The sequence below is a fragment of the Cherax quadricarinatus genome, chromosome 11 (genome assembly GCF_038502225.1).
Source record: "Cherax quadricarinatus isolate ZL_2023a chromosome 11, ASM3850222v1, whole genome shotgun sequence".
Taxonomy (NCBI): Eukaryota; Metazoa; Arthropoda; class Malacostraca; order Decapoda; family Parastacidae; genus Cherax; species Cherax quadricarinatus.
This window is the reverse complement of record NC_091302.1, coordinates 27,828,687-27,853,171: the sequence shown is the minus strand read 5'-3', so window position 1 is coordinate 27,853,171 and position 24,485 is coordinate 27,828,687. Positions and strand designations below refer to the sequence as shown.

The window sequence follows — 24,485 nt, the reverse complement described above, 5'->3', positions numbered from 1 at the left end:
TCTGTTGCTTACACTTCTTGATATATATCCCAGCAATCTATTTGCCTTATTATGCATGCTTAGGCACTGCTGTCTTGGTTTAAGGTTGCTGCTTACCATAACCCCCAAATCCTTCTCGCATTCTATACGGCTAAATTCAACATTATTAAGCTGGTAGGTGCTAGGGTTATGGACATTATCGAGCTTTAGAACTTTACATTTATCTACATTGAACTGCATCTGGCACTTTTCTGACCACGAATTGAGTTTTTCTAAATTCTCCTGAAGTTGTGAGACCTCAACGTCTGAATCGATTATCCTACCTATCTTCGTGTCATCAGCAAATTTGCTTATGTCACTAGTAATTCCCTCGTCAAGGTCGTTTATATATATAATAAACAACAATGGGCCTAAAACTGATCCCTGCGGAATGCCACTTGTTACAGATCTCCACTCAGATTTAACCCCATTTATGCACACTCTCTGCTTCCTATTAGTGAGCCATGACTCGATCCATGACAGCATTTTTCCCCCAATGCCAAGAGCAGCCACTTTCTTCAAAAGTCTCTGATGAGATACTCTATCAAAAGCCTTGCTAAAATCTAAATAAACAATATCGAACTCTTTATCCTGATCAACGGCCTCAAAAGCTTTGCCGAAGAAGGTTAATAAATTAGGGAGGAACGGCCCCTAGTGAAACCATGTTGAGTATCATTAATCAAATTATGCCTATCGAGATGGCTTCTAATATTATCAACTATAATTGACTAGTAATTTGCCTACAATTGAGGTTAGGCTTATTGGGCGGTAATTTGACGATAACGACTTGTCCCCTGATTTAAAAATAGGAACTACATTAGCCATCTAACATATCAGGCACTACACCTGTTTGAAGAGATAAATTAAAAATATTCTACGACTTCAAGGGTGATAGACTGATTACATCGTCTTCACATCTCTACTGTTCCTGCCTACTTTCTGTATTCGACTGAAGAAGCCTACTGTGTAGGCGAAACGTTTCGGAATAAAGTTGCCTAACTGTTGCCTATGTGTCTTACCTACCAACCTGTCGGTATTGTATACGATGTTCATCTTGTCATGCACACATGGCCTCTTGACAGAAAACGCCTTAGACAACCCTTTCAAGTGATGTATCTGAGAGGGACCTGACCTCTCAACATTCTCACTACTACTACTACTCTGCACCTCTCCTTCCGACAGTATTTAAGTCTCCGCACTGTCGCTTGATCTTCAGATAGTTCCTGACTATTGAACTTCTCCAGGCCGAGGGACTGACAACCTAAATTCTACGAAAGGGTGATGGACTGATTACATCGTCTTCACATCTCTACTGTTCCTGCCTACTTTCTGTAAAAGAAGTACTGTGTAGGCGATCGGAATAAAGTTGGTTGCCCGGGGACTTATGTTTGTCTTTAACCGGTCTATCTGTTTGACTTTCGCTAGTGATTGTGATACTGCATAATTTATCATATGTTCCTGCCTACTTTCTGTATTCGACTGAAGAAGCCTACTGTGTAGGCGAAACGTTTCGGAATAAAGTTGCCTAACTGTTGCCTATGTGTCTTACCTACCAACTTGTCGGTATTGTATACCATTTTGATGTTCATATTAGTTAAAGGTTCACAGAGTTCCACTTTACACTCCCTAAGAATCCTTGAAAAAAGTTCATCAGGGCCCGGGGACTTATTTTGCTTTAACCGGTCTATCTGTTTGATTTCGCTAGTGATTGTGATACTGCATAATTTATCATCTTCAAGCCCACTATAAAAATTAATTACTGGGATATTGTCAGTGTCTTCCTGAGTGAAAACCGAAAGAAAATAATTATTAAGAAAAGATAACATTTCATTCTCCTTGTCAGTGAGATGCCCAGAGTTATTTTTAACGGGACCTATCTTATCTCTAACTTTTGTTCTATAAACCTGGAAAAAACTTTTTGGGTTAGTTGTCGAATCCCTAGCAACTCTAATTTCATAGTCCTGCTTAGCCCTTCTTATCCCCTTTTTAACGTCCCTCTTAATGTCAATACGTATACTGATTCATAAGATAATCCACTTCACAATATTCCTTATGGGAAAAAATTCCAGTACTCACCTCATACTACTGATACGCCTACTGTATAATTCATAAGATGACTTTCTTACTATAAATTCCTTTCTTCTGTCCTAAAAGAAATTTGAGCCTATTCATCCATTTGGGGTCATTTCTATTCGATCTAATTTCCTTATTTGGGATAAATGTCCTTTGCGCAGCATATATTGCATTAAGAAAGCTGTCATACTGATAGCTCTCTTCGTTACTCCAGTCTACAGATAAGTGTTCTCTAAGCCCACCATAATCTGCTAAGCGAAAATCTGGAACTGTTACTGAGTTATCCCTACAATCATACTTCCATTCAATGCTAAATGTAATTGATTTGTGGTCGCTAGCACCCAGTTCCTCTGAAATTTCTAAATTATTAACAAGGGATTCATTGTTTGCCAGAACTAAGTCAAGCAGGTTATTTCCCCTTGTAGGCCCTGTCACAAACTGCTTCAAAAAACAATCCTGAACTACTTCTAAGAAGTCGTTTGATTCTAAATTCCCAGTCAAGAAATTCCAATCAATATGACTAAAGTTAAAGTCTCCTAGAATTACTACATTATCGTGCCTTGTGGCCTTAACAATTTCCTCCCATAGTAGTCTCCCTTGGTCCATATCTAAGTTTGGGGGACGGTATATTACACCTAAAATCAATTTTTCATGTCCCTCTGAAAATTCTATCCAGACTCTGTATGTGTTTCTTCAGACTTAATACCCGTTTTTATGCAACAGTTCAAGCGATCTCGGACATAGTGCCACCCCACCCCCCTTCCCGATACTTCTGTGTACTTGGAACAATTTAAAACCCTCTATGTGACATTCAGCAGGCATGTCCCGATTTTTCGTATTGAACCACGTCTCAGTTAAGGCAAATACATCAATGTTACCTGCACTAGCAACTAGTCTTAACTTGTCTATCTTACTCCTAGCATTACGACTATTTGTGTAATATATATTCAAGGACCCTCCCTTCTCTTTTTTCTTCCTGATTTCTGTTCCTCCACTACGCCTGTTACTCTCCCTACCACCTAATGCCATTGGATTTCCTATGTTCATCAATAACTCTTCCTCATTCTGCCTATAACTGGTTTCCTTAAAACTCACATTATCACTACCCTCAAAATGCATTGATTTTCCACAAAAACCCATACCACTATCTATTTCTAGTTTAAAGACCTAACTGCTCCCTCAACTGCGTTGGCCAGTGCTCCCACCCCAAACCTAGATAAGTGGACCCCATCCCTGGCATACATGTCATTTCCACCATAGAAGAGGTCCCAGTTGTCAATGAATGTCACTGCATTTTCCTTACAGTTAGCAACCATAAGCTATTCTTTCAGCTGCTGGTAAAGTTGCTCAAGAGAGGGCATCCTGGTTCAGATTCACAGAGAGCACACAAACAGGTCTTCACAGAGCTAAGTACACGTCACCATTCCACCACACCACTCTCTCTCTCTCTCTCTCTCTCTCTCTCTCTCTCTCTCTCTCTCTCTCTCTCTCTCTCTCTCTCTCTCTCTCTCTCTCTCTCTCTCTCTCTCTCTCTCTCTCTCTCTCTCTCTCTCTCTCTCTCTCTCTCTCTCTCTCTCTCTCTCTCTCTCTCTCTCTCTCTCTCTCTCTCTCTCTCTCTTCCTTTTTTTTTTACACAGGGTTTTACAAGGTTAAGGATCCCTAGCTTTGACAAGCTATATACAGGTTAAGGATTCCTCACTTTATTGACAAGCTAAGAGCTGTTACCTACATCAGCTCATTTGAAAGCATTTTTATTGTTATAAGACATAAAAGTAGGGAACAGGATGAAGTTGGAGCCTTCTATGGGCCAGCATTTTCATCTGATTAACTGACTTTATCTCGTTGTCATGATAATGCTGTACGAATGTATTCCACACTCGAGTCATCCTGGGGATAAATGATCTCAGATGAAATGATGTTCTAGAGTAGGGTGCAACCAGAGTGAAGTTGCTGCTTTTTGCCCGTTTTGTGGTACAGAAGCTTGCTTCACGCTGTCCTTGAAGTGGATCCAAGTGAGGTACTTTGACAATATTGAGCTTGTACATAACAGTAAGGCCACCCACATCCCTTCTGTGTTGAAGGCTCTGCTGAAATTACAGTTCTATTCAGGATTGGTCCATTCGAGAGATGAGACGTCTTGCTTTGTTCTCTACTCTGTCAAGCAGTCGCAGATGAGAGGGGGGACAGGCAGACCAAGAAAGTGGAGCATGCTCAAGGTGTGAGCGTACTTGTGCCTTGTACAGAATCTTGCAACCCCTACTGTCAAGCAAATGCAAGATACGGCGAAGTGCTGTAAGCTTCATGGCTGCCTTGTTTGCAAGATTTACAACGTGGTTCTTCCTCGATGAGGCCTCCCCTCACCGACCTCACCTACCCATAGGTGACCGTTATGTTCCCTCACTGAATTCACCTACACAACACTTTTCTTGATTCTGAAGGAAGAGACGAAATGCAGAGTCTTCTGGCTCTTTCCAACACGAGCAGCAGATATTCACACACCAGCCTGTTGACGATAACTTTGGTAGGTGTTCTTGATTGGACGATATTGTGCCAAAAACACAGAGCAGGATGCCCACAGCCTCTCTCTGGCAGAGGTGCCAGTACACACACACACACACACACACACACACACACACACACACACACACACACACACACACACACACACACACACACACACACACACACATATATATATATATATATATATATATATATATATATATATATATATATATATATATTTATTTATTATTATTAGCATACTGGCCGATTCCCACCAAGGCAGGGTGGCCCGAAAAAAGAAAAACTTTCACCATCATTCACTCCATCATTGTCATGCCAGAAGGGTGCTTTACACTACAGTTTTTAAACTGCAACATTAACACCCCTCCTTCAGAGTGCAGGCACTGTACTTCCCATCTCCAGGACTCAAGTCCGGCTTGCTGGTTTCCCTGAATCCCTTCATAAATGTTACTTTGCTCACACTCCAACAGCACGTCAAGTATTAAAACCATTTGTCTCCATTCACTCCTATCAAACACGCTCACGCATGCCTGCTGGAAGTCCAAGCCCCTCGCACACAAAACCTCCTTTACCCCCTCCCTCCAACCTTTCCTAGGCCGACCCCTACCCCGCCTTCCTTCCACTACAGACTGATACACTCTTGAAGTCATTCTGTTTCGCTCCATTCTCTCTACATGTCCGAACCACCTCAAAAACCCTTCGTCAGCCCTCTGGACAACAGTTTTGGTAATCCCGCACCTCCTCCTAACTTCCAAACTACGAATTCTCTGCATATATTCACACCACACATTGCCCTCAGACATGACATCTCCACTGCCTCCAGCCTTCTCCTCGCTGCAACATTCATCACCCACGCTTCACACCCATATAAGAGCGTTGGTAAAACTATACTCTCATACATTCCCCTCTTTGCCTCCAAGGACAAAGTTCTTTGTCTCCACAGACTCCTAAGTGCACCACTCACTCTTTTTCCCTCATCAATTCTATGATTCACCTCATCTTTCATAGACCCATCCGCTGACACGTCCACTCCCAAATATCTGAATACGTTCACCTTCTCCATACTCTCTCCCTCCAATCTGATATCCAATCTTTCATCACCTAATCTTTTTGTTATCCTCATAACCTTACTCTTTCCCGTATTCACCTTTAGTATATATATATATATATATATATATATATATATATATATATATATATATATATATATATATATATATATATATATATATATATATATTTATTTTTATTTATTATTATCACATGGCCGATTCCCACCAAGGCAGGGTGGCCCTGAAAAAAGAAAAAACTTTCACCATCATTCACTCCATCACTGTCTTGCCAGAAGGGTGCTTTACACTACAGTTTTTAAACTGCAACATTAACACCCTCCTTCCAGAGTGCAGGCACTGTACTTCCCATCTCCAGGACTCAAGTCCGGCCTGCCGGTTTCCCCTGAATCCCTTCATAAATGTTACTTTGCTCACACTCCAACAGCACGTCAAGTATTAAAAACCATTTGTCTCCATTCACTCCTATCAAACACGCTCAAGCATGCCTGCTGGAAGTCCAAGCCCCTCGCACACAAAACCTCCTTTACCCCCTCCCTCCAACCCTTCCTAGGCCGACCCCTACCCCGCCTTCCTTCCACTACAGACTGATACACTCTTGAAGTCATTCTGTTTCGCTCCATTCTCTCTACATGTCCGAACCACCTCAACAACCCTTCCTCAGCCCTCTGGACAACAGTTTTGGTAATCCCGCACCTCCTCCTAACTTCCAAACTACGAATTCTCTGCATTATATTCACACCACACATTGCCCTCAGACATGACATCTCCACTGCCTCCAGCCTTCTCCTCGCTGCAACATTCATCACCCACGCTTCACACCCATATAAGAGCGTTGGTAAAACTATACTCTCATACATTCCCCTCTTTGCCTCCAAGGACAAAGTTCTTTGTCTCCACAGACTCCTAAGTGCACCACTCACTCTTTTTCCCTCATCAATTCTATGATTCACCTCATCTTTCATAGACCCATCCGCTGACACGTCCACTCCCAAATATCTGAATACGTTCACCTCCTCCATACTCTCTCCCTCCAATCTGATATTCAATCTTTCATCACCTAATCTTTTTGTTATCCTCATAACCTTACTCTTTCCTGTATTCACCTTTAATTTTCTTCTTTTGCACACCCTACCAAATTCATCCACCAATCTCTGCAACTTCTCTTCAGAATCTCCCAAGAGCACAGTGTCATCAGCAAAGAGCAGCTGTGACAACTCCCACTTTGTGTGTGATTCTTTATCTTTTAACTCCACGCCTCTTGCCAAGACCCTCGCATTTACTTCTCTTACAACCCCATCTATAAATATATTAAACAACCACGGTGACATCACACATCCTTGTCTAAGGCCTACTTTTACTGGGAAAAAATTTCCCTCTTTCCTACATACTCTAACTTGAGCCTCACTATCCTCGTAAAAACTCTTCACTGCTTTCAGTAACCTACCTCCTACACCATACACTTGCAACATCTGCCATATATATATATATATATATATAATATATATATATATATATATATATATATATATATATATATATATCTATATATATATATATATATATATATATATATATATATATATATATATATATATATATGCCTCTACCTCTTTCTCTCTCTCTCTCTCTCTCTACTTCTCTTTCTTATTCAGCTACTTACTATGCTGCAGTAGTTGGCAGTGTTTATCAAAGTTCTGTTGTTAATACAGGAATTACATCATGATGATGGGTTAACAACGTTCCTCACAGGACATAATCATATAATAGGTTGAAAAAGAGGTAGTAATGAAGGCTGAGACAGCAATAGCAGTAAAGCCAAATTCTGCTTCTACCTTTCTTATTTAATATCTATACACACTGTAGTATTTCTCATGAAGTCATTTGAACCATGGTTTTCCAACTGGCAAGTTGACAGGGTGGATTAGCATGGTCAGTATACCTTGAGTCTCATAGCAGACAGTCCCGGCATGGGCCGTGGGGTTCTCATGTCATCTATCTTTTCCCTGTTCGCCTTTGTATCTGTATACCTCTATATACTCATGCAACCCTTCCCATAACTCTCGCTTCCTCTTTCTTTTTCCTGTTTTCCTTTCAGTCTCTTCTGTCTACTGCCCGTCCACCAAAATCCCATAGTTAGGAGAGGAACCGTATCTTGATGCTCCTGTCCGTCCTGGTGTGAGAAAAGAAAAGACCAAAAGATCATTCGGTGAATTTCTCGAGCAACGGAACTGTGATTTTTCATTCCTTCCTCCCATGTCTTTTAGGACAGCATCCTGGCTCTGCTGTCCTCTTAACTCGTGTACTACTCTGTTCGTTTCTAATATATCTTCTTTGTATTATTTCTCTACTCGTAAACACATTCATTATAACATGTGATAGCTCTGTATGTATAGAATATCCTATGTACCTCCTTCAAGTGCCAGATCAACCAGGCTGTGATGGTCATGTGGGCCAGCGGGTCGCCAACAGCAAAGGCCTGGTCGAACAGGCAATTAAAGAATCAGCTTAATCACAGAGATATCAGAAAAAAGTTGTCTGTCAACTAACTAGTCCTCCAGGTAACTTGTCGTCTAGATTTTCTTTCTTCCGGGTAACATGTCCTTCATGTAACTTGACCACCTGGTACCTCGTCCTTAAGATAAACTGTCCTCCATTACTCAGATGCTGCATCATACTCATAATAAGCAGCCACCACAGCCAGAATATTCTATTCAATCCTAAATGTGTGTGTGTGTGTGTGTGTGTGTGTGTGTGTGTGTGTGTGTGCGTGTGCGTGTGCGTGTGTATGTGTGCACATTTGTGTATATGCGACGTGTATATTTGTATATTTGTGTATATTTGTCTTCCAGGTAACTTGTCTGCATTATTAATTTTATTTTAATAATAATAATAATAATAATAATAATTATTATTATTATTATTATTATTATTATTATTATTATTATTATTATTATTATTATTATTATTATTATGATTATTATTAGTATTATTATTATTATTATTATTATTATTATTATTATTATTATTATTATTATTATTATTATTATTATTATTATTATTATTATTATTATTAGTTTTAATGGGTATCTCCGTGTGAGGTACTCTTATTAATAATTATTAACAATAATAACATAGTACTTGTGTTACCACAGACGGTGAGAAGCGTCGTGGTGGTCACCAGGAGGACGACTCACGACGTGCTAGCTCCAGAGGTCTTATTCCCAAGGCTAAGATCAAGACCGTGAAGATGACCCTCGTCATTGTCTTCGGTTGGTCCATTACTAGTGTATTAATGAGGAAGCGCTAAATCCTTAGAAGGTTATAGTACCTCTGGGACTGAGAGATGTTCAGGTTTGATCCAAGGGGAATTATTCATTAATTTCATCGTTTTGGTAGAATGTTAATTTCAGCTAATCCAAAGCTTAATTTCGTATATAGAGAAGTCTTGTGAGACATACGTCAGAAAACCAACGATTTGCTCGAAGTAAGGACGTTGCTTGCCTCACTTTCTGTGAATCGTTGTAAAACGCACGTTTATGTCAGAGACCCAGGCTGCGTGTTGACACTGACTTACCTAACTCAATACTGTCTTCATTAAGTGAGTTGTCTGGGATAACTCAATATCTGCTACCCTAAGTAAACACTGACTTCAGATTAAAGCCTTTTCTTACGGAAGTTTTTTGAGTGTGCGTCTCGATGCTGTATAGGGCTGTCGATCCAAGGAATTAAAACTACCCTCCCCCTCTTCAGAAAGAAACTGATTGCCTTCCATTTACCAGGATGGTATGACCCCTACGGGTTTGTTGCTTCCTCAGTAATACTTTAATATAACTAATTCTAACAATATTAATAGTTGCCTCTAGTATAGTGATTAATTAGTGAACGTTGATTAAGACAAACCTTTATTTACTCTCTGGAACAAGACAGTTATGTACGGTTCAGGACTCTTATTATGCAAACATTCCATCAGACTGAAGAAGTCACTTGTGGCTGAACGTTTCATTTAATAAATGTCCTGAACTGTACACAAGTGTTATTTTTCACATCTCGTGGGTAGGGTAACTTCACATTGTCTTGGGTAAATTCACATTGTCTTGGGTAACTTCACATTGTCTTGGGTAACTTCACATTGTCTTGGGTAACTTCACATTGTCTTGGGTAACTTCACATTGTCTTGGGTAACTTCACATTGTCTTGGGTAAGTTTACATTGTCTTGGGTAAGTTTACATTGTCTTGGGTAGCCTCACATTATCTTGGTGTATTCAAATCATCCTTTACACAATATTGTCTTAAGCAGTTAACGTTATCTTCAGCAGGTAATATCAGTCTCTGTTGTTACTGTCTTTAGCAATTTTGGATCAGTTTACCATTGCTGTCATCGTCAAGCTATTGTCGTCTTCAGGAAATTTTCATTTTTTTTTCATAAGGTAAGAAATTGAAAGCATCTTTCTCTTTCTCTCAATTTTACTTCTCCCTTTCTATCTTCTCTCTCTCTCTTTCGGATAATCTATAATGGTTAAATCGTTCATGCTTCAATTAGACATATATATATATATATATATATATATATATATATATATATATATATATATATATATATATATATATATATATATATATATATATATATATATATATATATATATATATATATATATATATATATATATATATATAGGGAAGTACCACCTCTATAGCTGGACTGGGGACCCTCATCCTCAGAGAAGACAATAAACGTACCTCAGGGAAAACTCAATGTTCTCCCCGGAGTTGTTTGAATATTTTCTTCTCCTACCACCCCCTATATATTTTTTATTCTATGTGAACATTTATTAATAAACAAAATACATTTACAGAAAAAAACATAAACATGAATACAATGGCACAATGTATCAAAGATCATGAATTTCCTCCAGCTCCTTCGAGGCTGGATGTGAGCCAAGTATGCAGCAAGCATTTCCCCTCTGGATGGCGACGCTGAGGCGCTGGAACATGAAAGTGACTGCCCTTGGGTGCCTGGTGGTGTCGATGAGTCTGGAACCCAATTCTTTAAGGAAACGTGTGTCATTTTTTCCCCATGATCCCAAGGTTTCTGATCCCACTGGGACAAATTGATACTGTTGGCTAATGTCCCTGTACTTGCTGATCTTGTACTCCTCCCTGTGGTCAGCAGCTCCTCCCTGTCGCCCCACACTGTGATGGATATAGGTGTCAGCCATGGTGGACACACAGATATAGTCCCATGCTAAGAGCTTGCCATTCTTCCAAGGATAGATGGTGATCCCGTCGGGGCGGTTTGCTGGGTTGTGGGTATTGTTTGCTGCAAGTGATCGTGGCTCCCTCTCGGCAGGGCATCCAGCTGTAGCAAGGGTTCTCTTATATATATATATATATATATATATATATATATATATATATATATATATATATATATATATATATATATATATATATATATGTATATGTATATGTATATATATATATATATATATATATATATATATATATATATATATATATATAAATATATATATATGTCTGTATATATATATATATATATATATATATATATATATATGTATATATATATATATATATATATATATATATATATATATATATATATATATATATATATATATATATATATATATATATATATATATATATATATATATATATATATATAATAGTCACTTAAAAGTAACTTGGGGAATCTGTCTCATGTCCCACCATTATTGTACAAGCGAGCGGCCCATGTCCTTTCGCATGCTATTTCATTACTTTTTAACAAGTCACTAGAAACTAGCACCTTCCCGAAACTACTCAAGACAGCAAGGGTTACACCAATACATAAAGGTGGTGACCCTACAGATTTAAACAACTATAGGCCAATATCAAACTTACCATTGCTATCCAAAATCTTTGAGAAACTCGTGCACAGGAGACTATATTCATTTATAACGGCACAAAACATACTCAACCCCTGCCAATTTGGATTCAGAAAAAATAAAAGCGCTAATGATGCAATTATAAAAATGCTAGATCTGCTTTACACAGCATTGCAAAATAAGGAATATCCACTAGGAATTTTTATTGACCAAAGAAAAGCTTTTGACACAGTAGACCACGGCATCCTACTCCACAAACTTCACCATTATGGCATAAGAGGCCATGCGCTTGCATATCTCAAATCTTACCTTTCTAATAGGTATCAGTATGTCACCATTAAAGACACAGCATCAACAACACGGCCACATGATACTGGAGTTCCGCAGGGAAGTGTCCTTGGTCCCCGGCTCTTCCTCATATACATCAGTGATCTTCCAAACGTATCCCAACACCTGAACCCCATTCTCTTTGCTGACGACACGACTTATGTCGTCTCTCACCCTAATCTTGCCACCCTCAACACCATTGTTAACGAGGAGCTGATCAAAATATCGACTTGGATGACAGCCAATAAACTTACGCTTAACACTGACAAAACCTACTATATTATGTTTGGTAGCAGAGAAGGAGTTGCGCAAATTAACATTAAGATCGACAACACTCCAGTTGCCAGACATAATGAGGGCAAATTCCTAGGCCTATACCTCGACAACAACCTGAATTTCAGCATCCATATCCAACACATAACCAAAAAAGTATCCGGAACGGTTGGGATCCTCTCCAAGATACGATACTACGTGCCGCAAAATGCCCTTCTCACACTGTACAACTCGCTTATTTATCCATACCTCACCTATGCTATTTGTTCTTGGGGATCAACTGCAGCAACACACCTAAAGCCAATAATAACCCAACAAAAAGCTGCAGTAAGAATAATCACTAAATCCCATCCCTGGCAACACCCCCCCCCTCTTCATAGATCTAAACTTACTCCCTGCTCAGTACATCCACACTTACTACTGTGCAATCTACATCTACAGAACCTTAAATTCCAATATTAGCCTTGACCTAAAACGCTTTCTTGATAGTTGTGACAGAACCCACAGGCATAACACCAGACACAAACATCTCTATGACATTCCCCGTGTCCGACTAAACCTTTACAAAAATTCAATGTATGTCAAAGGCCCTAAAATCTGGAACACCCTACCTGAAAACTCTAGAACTGCAGACACATTCATCACCTTCAAAACTACCATTAGAAAACATCTTATCTCCCTGATACACCCCGTCAACTAATTACACGAATACCACCTGGTGGTTCACACTTACACTCACTCACCCATTTGACCATAAACAGAAATATCAATCTCAATCTTAAAATAATGAATCCTCACTAGTCATAAGTTGGCCTGTGATACTCTAATACTGAAACTATGTATTGTGCCAAAACAAAAGCATTTATATTGCTAAACTCACAAACTGGTATTTAGTCACTTAGCCATAATACCAACTTACCTCATAATTTGTAATATTTTAAAGTTAAGAATTAATCTAAGTCTGCCCGAAATGCCTAGCCATGCTAGGTGTTCTAGTGGCCCCCTCTGTAAACCCAGCATTGTAATCCTTATAGAGAATAAACTTTGAATTTGAATTTGAATTATATATATATATATATATATATATATATATATATATATATATATATATATATATATATATATATATATATATATATATATATATATATATATATATATATATATATATAAATATATATATATATATATATATATATATATATATATATATATATATATATATATATATATATATATATATATATATATATTTATATATATGTATGTATGTCGTGCTGAATAGGCAGAACTTGCGATCTTGGCTTAAATAGCAACGCTCATCTTGCCATATAGGACAAGCGAAAATTTGTGTATGCAATAATTTTGCCAAAATCATTCTGAACCTAACGAAAAAAATATATTTCACTGTGTTTGTTCAGTATTAAATTAGTAAACAAATCTACAATATATTTAGTTGGGTTAGGATAAAATAAATTATTCTTGTTATAATAAGGTTTGGTAAGTTTTCTAAGATTCTTTTGGTGCAAAATTATAAATTTTTACATCAACATTAATTAAAAAAATATAGCTTTAAACGTATAAGAGAAAATTTCAGAAAGGACTTAATATTAAATGAGTTCTTGCTAATTGACCAGTTTTACATATTCGGCACGACATATATATATATATATATATATATATATATATATATATATATATATATATATATATATATATATATATATATATATATATATATATATATATATATATATATATATATATATATATATATATATATATATATATATATATATATATATATATATATATATATATATATATATATATATATATATATATATATATATATATAATTGCCTGCCTGTCCTCCTGACTTTCTCAAGGGAAAGAAGAACCACAAGTAAAATTTAGAGGCCATTTAATGTCATATTGTTTCTTACAAGTCATTTGCATATCTCTCGTATCTTATGAGTGCAAGAATATATATGCAGAACTATTTACACGACCTTAAGTTATCACCACCATTCTTTCTTGCAAAATTACATAAGGTAACCTCACGGGGTTCTTCAGACCGCCTGTGAGTAATCAAGATAATTTAACACGGGACGTAAGACACACGTTTGTCCCCTTCGAGCACCATCTATCGTATTCTCAAAGGAATAGGGTTCTGTTACAACAGAGTATCTCAGAAAGATGCACCTTGGGCTGAAGACGAGCTGCTAGTGCTTGCTGTGAGCAGGGGCAACCTGACTTGAGGTAGGTCACTTGACATTCTCAGAGGTAGCTCGAGATTGAGCCAGAGACTGGTCGTTAATCCAGTGCTTTACAATACCTGCACTGTTACTCCTAACCTATGATGTTAAGTCAAGTTACAATACACATTAATTGAACATGATTCCGTTTATTAAGACACTATGGCCCCAGATAATATTGTATAGTCAGACTTCCTTATTTTAGCTATCAATAAGGAAGCTTGCAGTATGACATTAATTGATATTTTGGCCCAAAGTAATGTGGAAGGTGACCAGGTGTAACACCTCCCCCCATCCCCTCACGACTGCAGGTCATCATAAGGAAGTCAGGTGGGAGCGGCCAGAGTTGATGTCCTAAGGGTGAATTGCTCAAGATACAGCTAGGATGCATCTCAGCTCAATCCTCCAACCAGAGAGGACATTGTGGAATCAGTAGACATGTCAGCTCATGCTGTGGGAATAAACAAACTAGGGTTAACTCAGATCAGTACATTTCCCCTGCCCTCTTTTGTGAATCGTTTAGGGACGAGAAAGGGTGTCTGCAATTACATTATCTTTCCTTTCATATAAGATAAAGAACTTGAATAGGGTTGAATTTGTAATGCCCATCTCAAGATTTGGGCATTCTTCGATTTCATCATGTTAATAAATGCTAATGGTTTATGGTCTGAGTAAACCCTTTTAGTATGAAGGGAAGAGCCTACATACAGATCAGAGTGTTCTAGAGACACCACCAATGCTAACACCTCCTTTTCTATTGTTGAATAGTTAAGTTGGTGCTTCTTTAATTTAGATGAAAAGTAAGACAGAGGATGTAGTAACTGAGAGGGTGGTGCTTGTTGTAACAACACAGCACCTAACACGTAATCACTCGTGTCAGTCTGTAGATGAAAGGTTTTTTTTTAACTGTCTAAAACCTAGCTCACACTCTGATGTCCAGGTGAATTTCGTTTTAAGACTCATGATTTCGGTCAATGGAAAAGCTATTTGGGTGAAATTGGGGCAGAAACAGTGATAATAGCTGGCTATCCCTAAGAATCTTTGCACTGCTTTCTGGTCTTTTGGCATCTAAAGGGGCTACCTCGCCCTCACCGATCCGAAATCCTAAGTATTGAACTTTGGCTTGTCCGAATTCACACTTGGACAACTTGATCGTGAATTTATACTGGTTTAAGAGTTCAAATAAAGCTTGGAGTTGCCTCATGTGTTGATCCCAATTATCACTAAAAACCACGAGGTCATCCACATAGGGTTCTACCCCTTTCAAGTCTTTAGTCATTCGATCCATTAGACTATGAAAGGTCGAAGTTGTGTTACAAAGACCGAAGGGCATTGCTCTGTAATTGTATAGGCCGCCTTGCACCACAAAAACTGATATTTCCTTCGCCTTCGGTGAGAAGGGTACCTGGTAATATCCTGGGTATAGTAAAGGAGCTAACTATCCTGAAGTTGATGCACATTTGTTTGGTCCCATCGAGTTTAGGTACCAGGATACACGGTGAAGCCCGTGGACTTAGACTGGCTTTGGCTAATCCATTTGCGAGCAACCAATCCACTTCCTTCTCTAATTCTGTTTGTTTCAGAGGGCTAGCCCAGTACGGTGGGCTACTTAATTGGAACATTCATTTTGAGATTTATCTCATGAAAGCCGAGGGTACAAGTTTTTGTAATGTCCCCAAATAATTGGGGATACTGGTGAATCAGAGCTTTTATTTTCTGTTCCTTTTCTGATTCTAGAGACACTAACAGCGTCTCTAAATTCTGTAAGGCTTCTGAATTTTTCAAGAGCATTGGAATTCCTAATTCTTCATCTCCTGACTGGGGTGTTTCTTCCTTCTGGTAAGGCAAACATGCACTGATGGGAGAAAGCAGGGAAACATAGGCTTTCATGTGGTTTAGGTGATAAATCTGCTCGGAGTTTCTTCTCTTGGGTGTTTTTACACATAACTTGCATTGTTCACTCTTCTTACCACCTCCAACGGACCATCGAACTTCGGTTGAAGGGGTGGCCCAGGGTTAATTGTTGTACTAGTAACTGATATCCAGGTTCGAAAGTCCAGAGTTTTGATCCTCGGTCATATCGACATTCCATTTTTATTTTGGCTCATTTCAAATTTTCGGCGGCCAATGCTCGAGCTACTGAGAGACGCTTCTTGATGGCCTCAGGGGAGGAGATAAAGGTGGGGCCAGTTTTATTTGTCCAGGCCTCTTTAAACATCAACATTGGTCCTCTAAAACTTGGTGCCCAAAAATGAGTTCAAATAGAGTGAATCCTAAACTTTCTTGTACATTCTCTCTTCAGGCAAACAACAGAAGTGGGAGCCCATCATCCCAATCCTCATGAATTGGAGGCAAAGAGGGGAATGTATGAGAGTATAGTTTTACCAACGCTCTTATATGGGTGTGAAGCGTGGGTGATGAATGTTGCAGCGAGGAGAAGGCTGGAGGCAGTGGAGATGTCATGTCTGAGGGCAATGTGTGGTGTGAATATAATGCAGAGAATTCGTAGTTTGGAAGTTAGGAGGAGGTGCGGGATTACCAAAACTGTTGTCCAGAGGGCTGAGGAAGGGTTGTTGAGGTGGTTCGGACATGTAGAGAGAATGGAGCGAAACAGAATGACTTCAAGAGTGTATCAGTCTGTAGTGGAAGGAAGGCGGGGTAGGGGTCGGCCTAGGAAGGGTTGGAGGGAGGGGGTAAAGGAGGTTTTGTGTGCGAGGGGCTTGGACTTCCAGCAGGCATGCTTGAGCGTGTTTGATAGGAGTGAATGGAGACAAATGGTTTTTAATACTTGACGTGCTGTTGGAGTGTGAGCAAAGTAACATTTATGAAGGGATTCAGGGAAACCGGCAGGCCGGACTTGAGTCCTGGAGATGGGAAGTACAGTGCCTGCACTCTGAAGGAGGGGTGTTAATGTTGCAGTTTAAAAACTGTAGTAAAGCACCCTTCTGGCAAGACAGTGATGGAGTGAATGATGGTGAAAGTTTTTCTTTTTCGGGCCACCCTGCCTTGGTGGGAATCGGCCGGTGTGATAATAAAAAAAAAAAATATTTTCTCATCATAGCTTTTAGGTTCTGTGAAACCTTTCAACCACTCACTGTGATTGTGGCCGATAGACTGTAGCAAATTTTGATTTCATTCCTTCGTAAGACATTGTATCTTGAAAGAATTTGGTAGTAAAATTGGTTCCTTAGTCGGACTGTACTTCTTTACAGAAACCGAACTGAGAAAAAAATTAAGTAATGCCTGAGCTATAATCCTGGCACTAATTTTCCATAGGAGAATGGCCTTGGGATATCTCATAACCGTATCTATGATGGTGAAAAGATATTGGTTCCTTTCTTTATTTTAGGAAGTGGTCTGACACAGTCAATCACTAACCTGTAGAATGGTTCTCCACTCATTGGAATTGGAATAAGGGGAGCTAAAGAGGAACTGTGTGAAGGTTTGCCAATTAGCTGACATGTGAGACAACTTTTCACTTATTGCTTTATCTTTTCTTGCATTTTGGACATAGAGAAATGTTTAGCAATTTTGGCAAACATCTTCTTTTGCCCTAGATGACCCCCAGTGGAACTATTATGAGCCATTTCACAGACTAGATCTCTAAAAGACGTTGGTAGCACAATTAAAGGTTTGCCACTGGAATTTCTCCTTTCTTTCTGCAGTTCCTTTTCCCAAAAGAAAAATGGTGTCAACTTGCTTCTTCCATAGGGACGGTGTTTTTCCGAATTTTCTCCAGAGAGGGGTCGGAGTTTTGGTCTTCCACCAGAACTTTCTGATCCGGTAGGATCCTGCCAGAGGAGGGAAAAGTCACAACACTCGTCGCCTCCTCGGGAGGTAATGCATCGGCTGGGGTTAATTCATTAAACAAATTACCTAATTCTATATCGACACTATCGTTCACTATTGAGGATAGGGCGTCGATTAGTCATGGCATGGGCCACCATGTTCAGAAGGAAACAGTTAGGGTCCCTCCTTTCGGGCCTCTATAGCATAATAATCTTCAGTCCCATTATCTATGACTACTGGCTCCTTACTTATGTCTATGCTTTCGAGATCATTTCCCAGCAACAAGTCGACGTCCTTTATTGGAAAATTTGTCATGGAAATTCCAACGGATACCCAACCTTCAAAGAATGGGGATATCACTTAAACTTGATACAGGGGTACCCTCAGGGAGGTGCCTCCAAAGGCTTCTAACAGCACATCTAGTCAAGTGTAGGAACTCTTAGGGAGAGTAATATTCCTTCCTGAAGTAAGGTTTGATTAGAACCTGTGTCTCGAAAGGAGCTTACCTTGGTCAATAGTTGTTCGGTAATTCCCACTTTACTTGAGGAAAAATAAGGTGCGGGATACATCCAGAGCAGTAGGTGGGGATACAGAGAGTCAGCTAGTGGGTGTGTCTTCCCTTGGATTCTCATTTTTCCTTCGTAATTTCCCAGTCTCTGTTGCATTGAGAAGCATAGATGAGCTGAGAGAGAAGGCCAGGTATTTGGTCATTTCCTAGGTTTTCTCTTCGTTTGAAACACTGAGACATATTATGTACCTCCTTCACACAATAATAGCATTTCATTCTCACTGAAGGTCTGGACCAAGTTTGATTCTTCCCTGGCAGTTTTCTGGTTTCCTTGAAGGGGTCCTCTACTCGGGGGAGATATGGTTCTGAGTATTCAGTAAGGGGTTTGCCCATCAATGTTGTTTAACCTTTTGCCGGGATGGATTTCACTTTTTCCCAGCTGTGTTCACTCAGGACGAGTCTTTGAGACACCTCGAAATTATCCGCCTGTGCAACAGTTTCTTCCAGAGAACTTTTTGGATGACATATGAGATGTTTCTGTAATTCTCCCAGGAGATTCGCATGAACATCCTCCAACAGAATTAATAATGTCAGTTCTTCTAATGAGTGGACATTAGTGGCTCTACACCAGTGGTCTAGCGGTCACCTTGTCTCGGGCGTAGTCGACATAGGATTGTAATGGCTGACGTTTCAGCGAACAAAAAGCCATTTGGTAATTTATGGGGGCTAAATCGTAAGAATTTAAATTGGTTCTCTTCACCACATTGTACCGGGTGTATAGCGCGTAAGGAAGAAAAGCCGTACAGGTTTGAGCCTTGCCCTTTAACGGAGTATGAATTAAAGTCGCCCATTTCCATTTGCACCAATTCATGGCTTGGGCTTGATTCTTGAAAATCTCAAAGAAAACGTCTCTGTTACCTTCATTAAATTTAGCCATCATAAGAGCCGCTTTATGTAAGTCAAACCTCCTAAGTGTACTTTCCAAGTCTCCTTCTTTCCTTGCCCTTCTTTCATATCTTAAGATTTCAAGCTTGAACTCTTCCTTAGTTAGGCGTTTTTTTAGCTTCTAACTGGGCATTTTGTAAATGCAATATGCATTCGATGGATTCTGATTGGTCTTTCCCCAAGTGCTCGAAAGGTAATGGAGGAGACTTTTGTAGGACTCCACTACTAGTTTTGGGCTGAGTACTTGGGTCAGTACTATCAGTGAGGGGCGTTTGTCGAGACTCGCCTCTAGCTTCTGACTGAGGTCCTTTGGGACCCTTTGGTGTAGAAGTTGTGGTGAATTTAACATGATGAAGAGAAAGTTGTATCCCTTCCTGTTCATTCTCTGTATTCGTTTTCAATGCATTGAGGTGAAATTCGAGATTGCTAGATGCTAACTTTACTCCTTCTTCGCAGGAGGGAGTGTCTGCAGACATTATATCTTTGATCAAAGAACTAAGGGTAGGGGGCCATATAATGTCTATCATATGGTTCATTTATTGTCTGGCTATTTGCCAACAAGTTTGTAATATTAAGGTTTCTCGGGGACGCCTCTGTTAAATTACTTAATAACTCGGATCCAGGGTCCATTTTTATAGTTCTTCTATTTAGGAGAGATTTACTTCAATTTATTTTCACTTGTGGGGTTCTACAGCTCCCGAACAGGTCCCCATTTATTGCCTGCCTGTTCTTCTTTTCATTTTAAAAGAAGTCTAAGTGCAATAATTCAATAGACTTTTAACTACTTCTTTCTCTGGGGAAAGAAGAACCACAAGTAAAATTTAGAGGCCTTTTAATGTCATATTGTTTCTTATGTTAGAAACGTATCAACTATAAGTCATTTGCATATCTCTCATATCTTATGAGTGCAAATATATATATATATATATATATATATATATATATATATATATATATATATATATATATATATATATATATATATATATATATGCTGTTGGAGTGTGAGCAAAGTAACATTTATGAAGGGGTTCAGGGAAACCGGCAGGCCGGACTTGAGTCCTGGAGATGGGAAGTACAGTGTCTGCACTCTGAAGGAGGGGTGTTAATGTTGCAGTTTAAAAACTGTAGTGTAAAGCACCCTTCTGGCAAGACAGTGATGGAGTGAATGATAGTGAAAGTTTTTCTTTTTCGGGCCACCCTGCCTTGGTGGGAATCGGCCAGAGTGATAAAAAAAAAAAAAAAAAAAAAATACACGACCTTAAGGTATCACCACCATTCACTCTTGTAAAGTTACATAAGGTAACCTCACAGGGTTCTTCAGACCGCATGTGAGTAATCAAGATAATTTAACAAGGGACGTAAGACACACGTTTGTCCCCTTTGAGCACCATCTGTTGTAATAGGACAGGGTTCTGTCACAACAGACCAGCTGATAGTGTTTGCTGTGAGGAGGGGCAACCTGACATGAGGTAGGTCGCTTGTCATTCTCTGAAGTGCTTTACAATACCTAACTTATGATGTTAAGTCAAGTTACAATACACATTAATTGAACATGATTCCATTTAGTAAGATACTATGGCCCCAGATAATATTATATAGTCGGACTTCCTTATTTTAGCTATTGATAAGGAAGCTTGCAATACGATATTTAGTGATATTTCTGCACAAAGTAATGTGGTATATATATATATATATATATATATATATATATATATATATATATATATATATATATATATATATATATATATATATATATATATATATATATATATATATATATATATATATATATATATATATATATATATATATATATATATATATATATATATATATATATATATATATATATATATATATGTATATGTATGTATATATATATATATATATAAATATATATATATATAATGTATATGTATATATATATTAATATATATATATATATATATATATATATATATATATATATATTTGTATATTTATGTATATATATATATAAATATATATATATATATATATATATATATATATATATATATATATATATATATATATATATATATATATATATATATATATATATATATATATATGCAGGACAAGCCATGGGGGGTGGAAATCTTTAGCTCAAGTACTTTCACACTTGTCAGTGCATCATCAGGAGCTGTGTAATGTTGCAAGGGAGCAACCAAAGCAGGGAGAGAGGTCTCATAGTAGCGTAGGTGTCACCGGCCAGGGTTACCCTTAGACTGGGTTAATGGTCGATGCCAACCCAGTCTAAGGGTAACCGTGGCCGGTGACACCAACGCTACTCTGAGACCTCTCTCTCTGTTTGGTTGCTCACTTGCAACATTGTACAGCCCGTGATGACGCACTGAGAAGTGTGAAAGTACTTGAACTAAAGATTTCCACCCCTCCCCCGTGGCTTGTCCTACATAGTTAAGATCGCCCATCTGTGATTGTTTGCATAATTATATAATATATATATATATATATATATATATATATATATATATATATATATATATATATATATATATATATATATATATATATATATATATATATATTGTTACGTTGGTATGTCACTTATTACTTTGATAGTAAGGTTCTCACTACATGTTCTAGTGTGGGGTAGCTTTTTACTTAATGGCCTTATCTGTCTAGGGGTAATACTTACATTATGACTGATCATCCTCAGTGTCTCTGATCCTTTCACCAGCCCTCTTCACAGGTTATTTAAACTACTACTATAAAAATATAACTGTATTCTAAATAGATATGTACAGAATATACAATTACAGCCTCACATATTCAAAACAAAAATCTACACACTCCTTAGCTGTTCTCCCACATGGTGCATCTCAGCAACTTCGCCCTTCTCTCTTCATGACTAATCTCTGGGCTAACCAGTGTTTTGACACACTATAGTCACCCTGGGTATGGTGGCCACAACTTAAGTTATAAAAACTCACCCCTGGAGCACACATAATTCCCCAAAAAATGGAAGAAAGACCCAGAGATCCTGCCAGGTTGAAGTCCAGCCAAGAGAGAGAGAGAGAGAGAGAGAGAGAGAGGGAGGGAGGAGCCTAGCTAAGCTCCTCCCACACCAACAAAAGACTGTTGCCAAGCACAATTCTCCACTTACCACACTTCTACCACACCTTAATTTTACTTTTACAAAAAGAATTACAACTTTATAAACTACTTATTTAAATTGTGTATTTGTGTGTCTATAGTATAACCTATTATATTGAGAAAAATAGGCTTGACCCAGCTGCCTCTCAGTCATAAGGGTGATCTGCCCTTATGACATTTAGAGCTAAGTCCCCAACAATTCAATATAATTAGGTATTCCAGAGTAACTGTTACTTATAAATACATGTTGGGTCCTATAGCCCCATAACACCCCCACCTCCAGACGAAGTCTCACAAAAGCTAGCCGTGTCCCTCAGGATACGGCTAGTAAAAAGTATATTGCTTAAGTCTGAAGGCGGTAAGCAAGACTACTAGAAATGCTACATATTTCCCAGCACCATAACTACTCTTCACTTTACTGTTATTTACAGTAATAACTTTACTGTTATTTACAACAGATTGCAGAATTTTTTAGAAAAGCATTTTAACCATACCCATATACTCAAGGGTGTAACTATTTACAATTTTAGTGACTTTTAAAAAGAATACACATTACAATGCAAGAATTGCACACAATGCCTACTGTGAAAGCCTGCACCAACAGGCCTGTGCCTCTGCTTCGGTAATCCAGCAAGCAACTGGTACTCCAGGGTGGCATCTTCCTGATCAGGAGACGAGAGTAGAGCCAAACCCAGAGCAGTCAGGTGTACACCAGGCAGGAAACTTTACAAAACATATCAAGGTGTCTTTCACTTGGTGGCCGAACCAAACAGTGAGACTTCCAGTTAACATACAGGCACTCAAGCCCATCTTCCGAGATCCCACTCCACACAGATCCTCCAAACTTATGAAGAGGAGGCTGACATAGAACATGGAGGGGTCCAAGGGACCACAAAGGCAAATCGTCGGGCCGTTTCGTATATAGAGCACACCAAGACACAACATATCACATACCTTCCTGAACGTCTCATGTTACCGAAGGTTGTCAACCACTGCCTCAACTCACATTTACATATACACTGACCCTCGTCACACTTTTGGCTCCGACTGCACTCCTTCACAGTCAGATGGCTGGTAGAGAGTACTCAGGCTCGCCGAGAGTTCACCACTGCAAAAACAACAAGGTCAGCACATGACAAACACTATGTACAAAGTACGCACCATGCATCTGCATGAAACATCTAGAGAGAGCATCAGCAACCACATTCTCTGAGCCTTTTATATATTTAACTTCCAAATTAAAAGGCTGTAGGAACAAAGCCCATTTTAAGAGTCTGATTTTAGTCACCATACACAGGAACAGGATGAAGAGATCCTGAGACATATACAAATGCTGAATAGCCAGCCCCAAAATGAAAATTTTCTTTCCTGTGGTAAAATGTTAACATTTAAACTTAGAAGGTTGTACATTGATAGTAACAATTCTGCAACCTCTCGCAGGACAAAAGCAGACACCAAAGACGTCTCTTTGCACCCAGGTTGTGTACATCAAGTTTACACAAACCCTTTCATGTTCCATCTCACACATAAATTTTAAGCACACAATGAACACAATTTTCATTACACACATGAAAATGGTAATGGAACACAGGCCATGGAAATCACATCTTCCTGCCCCATGTTTTAGTTTTTTTTTAAATGTTTGCATCTTTTAGTACA

The 24,485-nt window shown here is 38.6% G+C and overlaps 1 protein-coding gene across 1 annotated transcript in view; it reads left to right on the top strand.

Moving 5' to 3' along the window:
* The window catches only part of LOC128687531 (cardioacceleratory peptide receptor-like), a 376,200-nt gene that overhangs the window by 254,859 nt on the left and 96,856 nt on the right, over positions 1-24,485 (top strand). Inside the window, exon 7 of the mRNA XM_070083861.1 lies at positions 8,843-8,959. Coding sequence (XP_069939962.1) covers positions 8,843-8,959 — 117 coding nt within the window. The remainder of the gene's footprint in view (positions 1-8,842; positions 8,960-24,485) is intronic.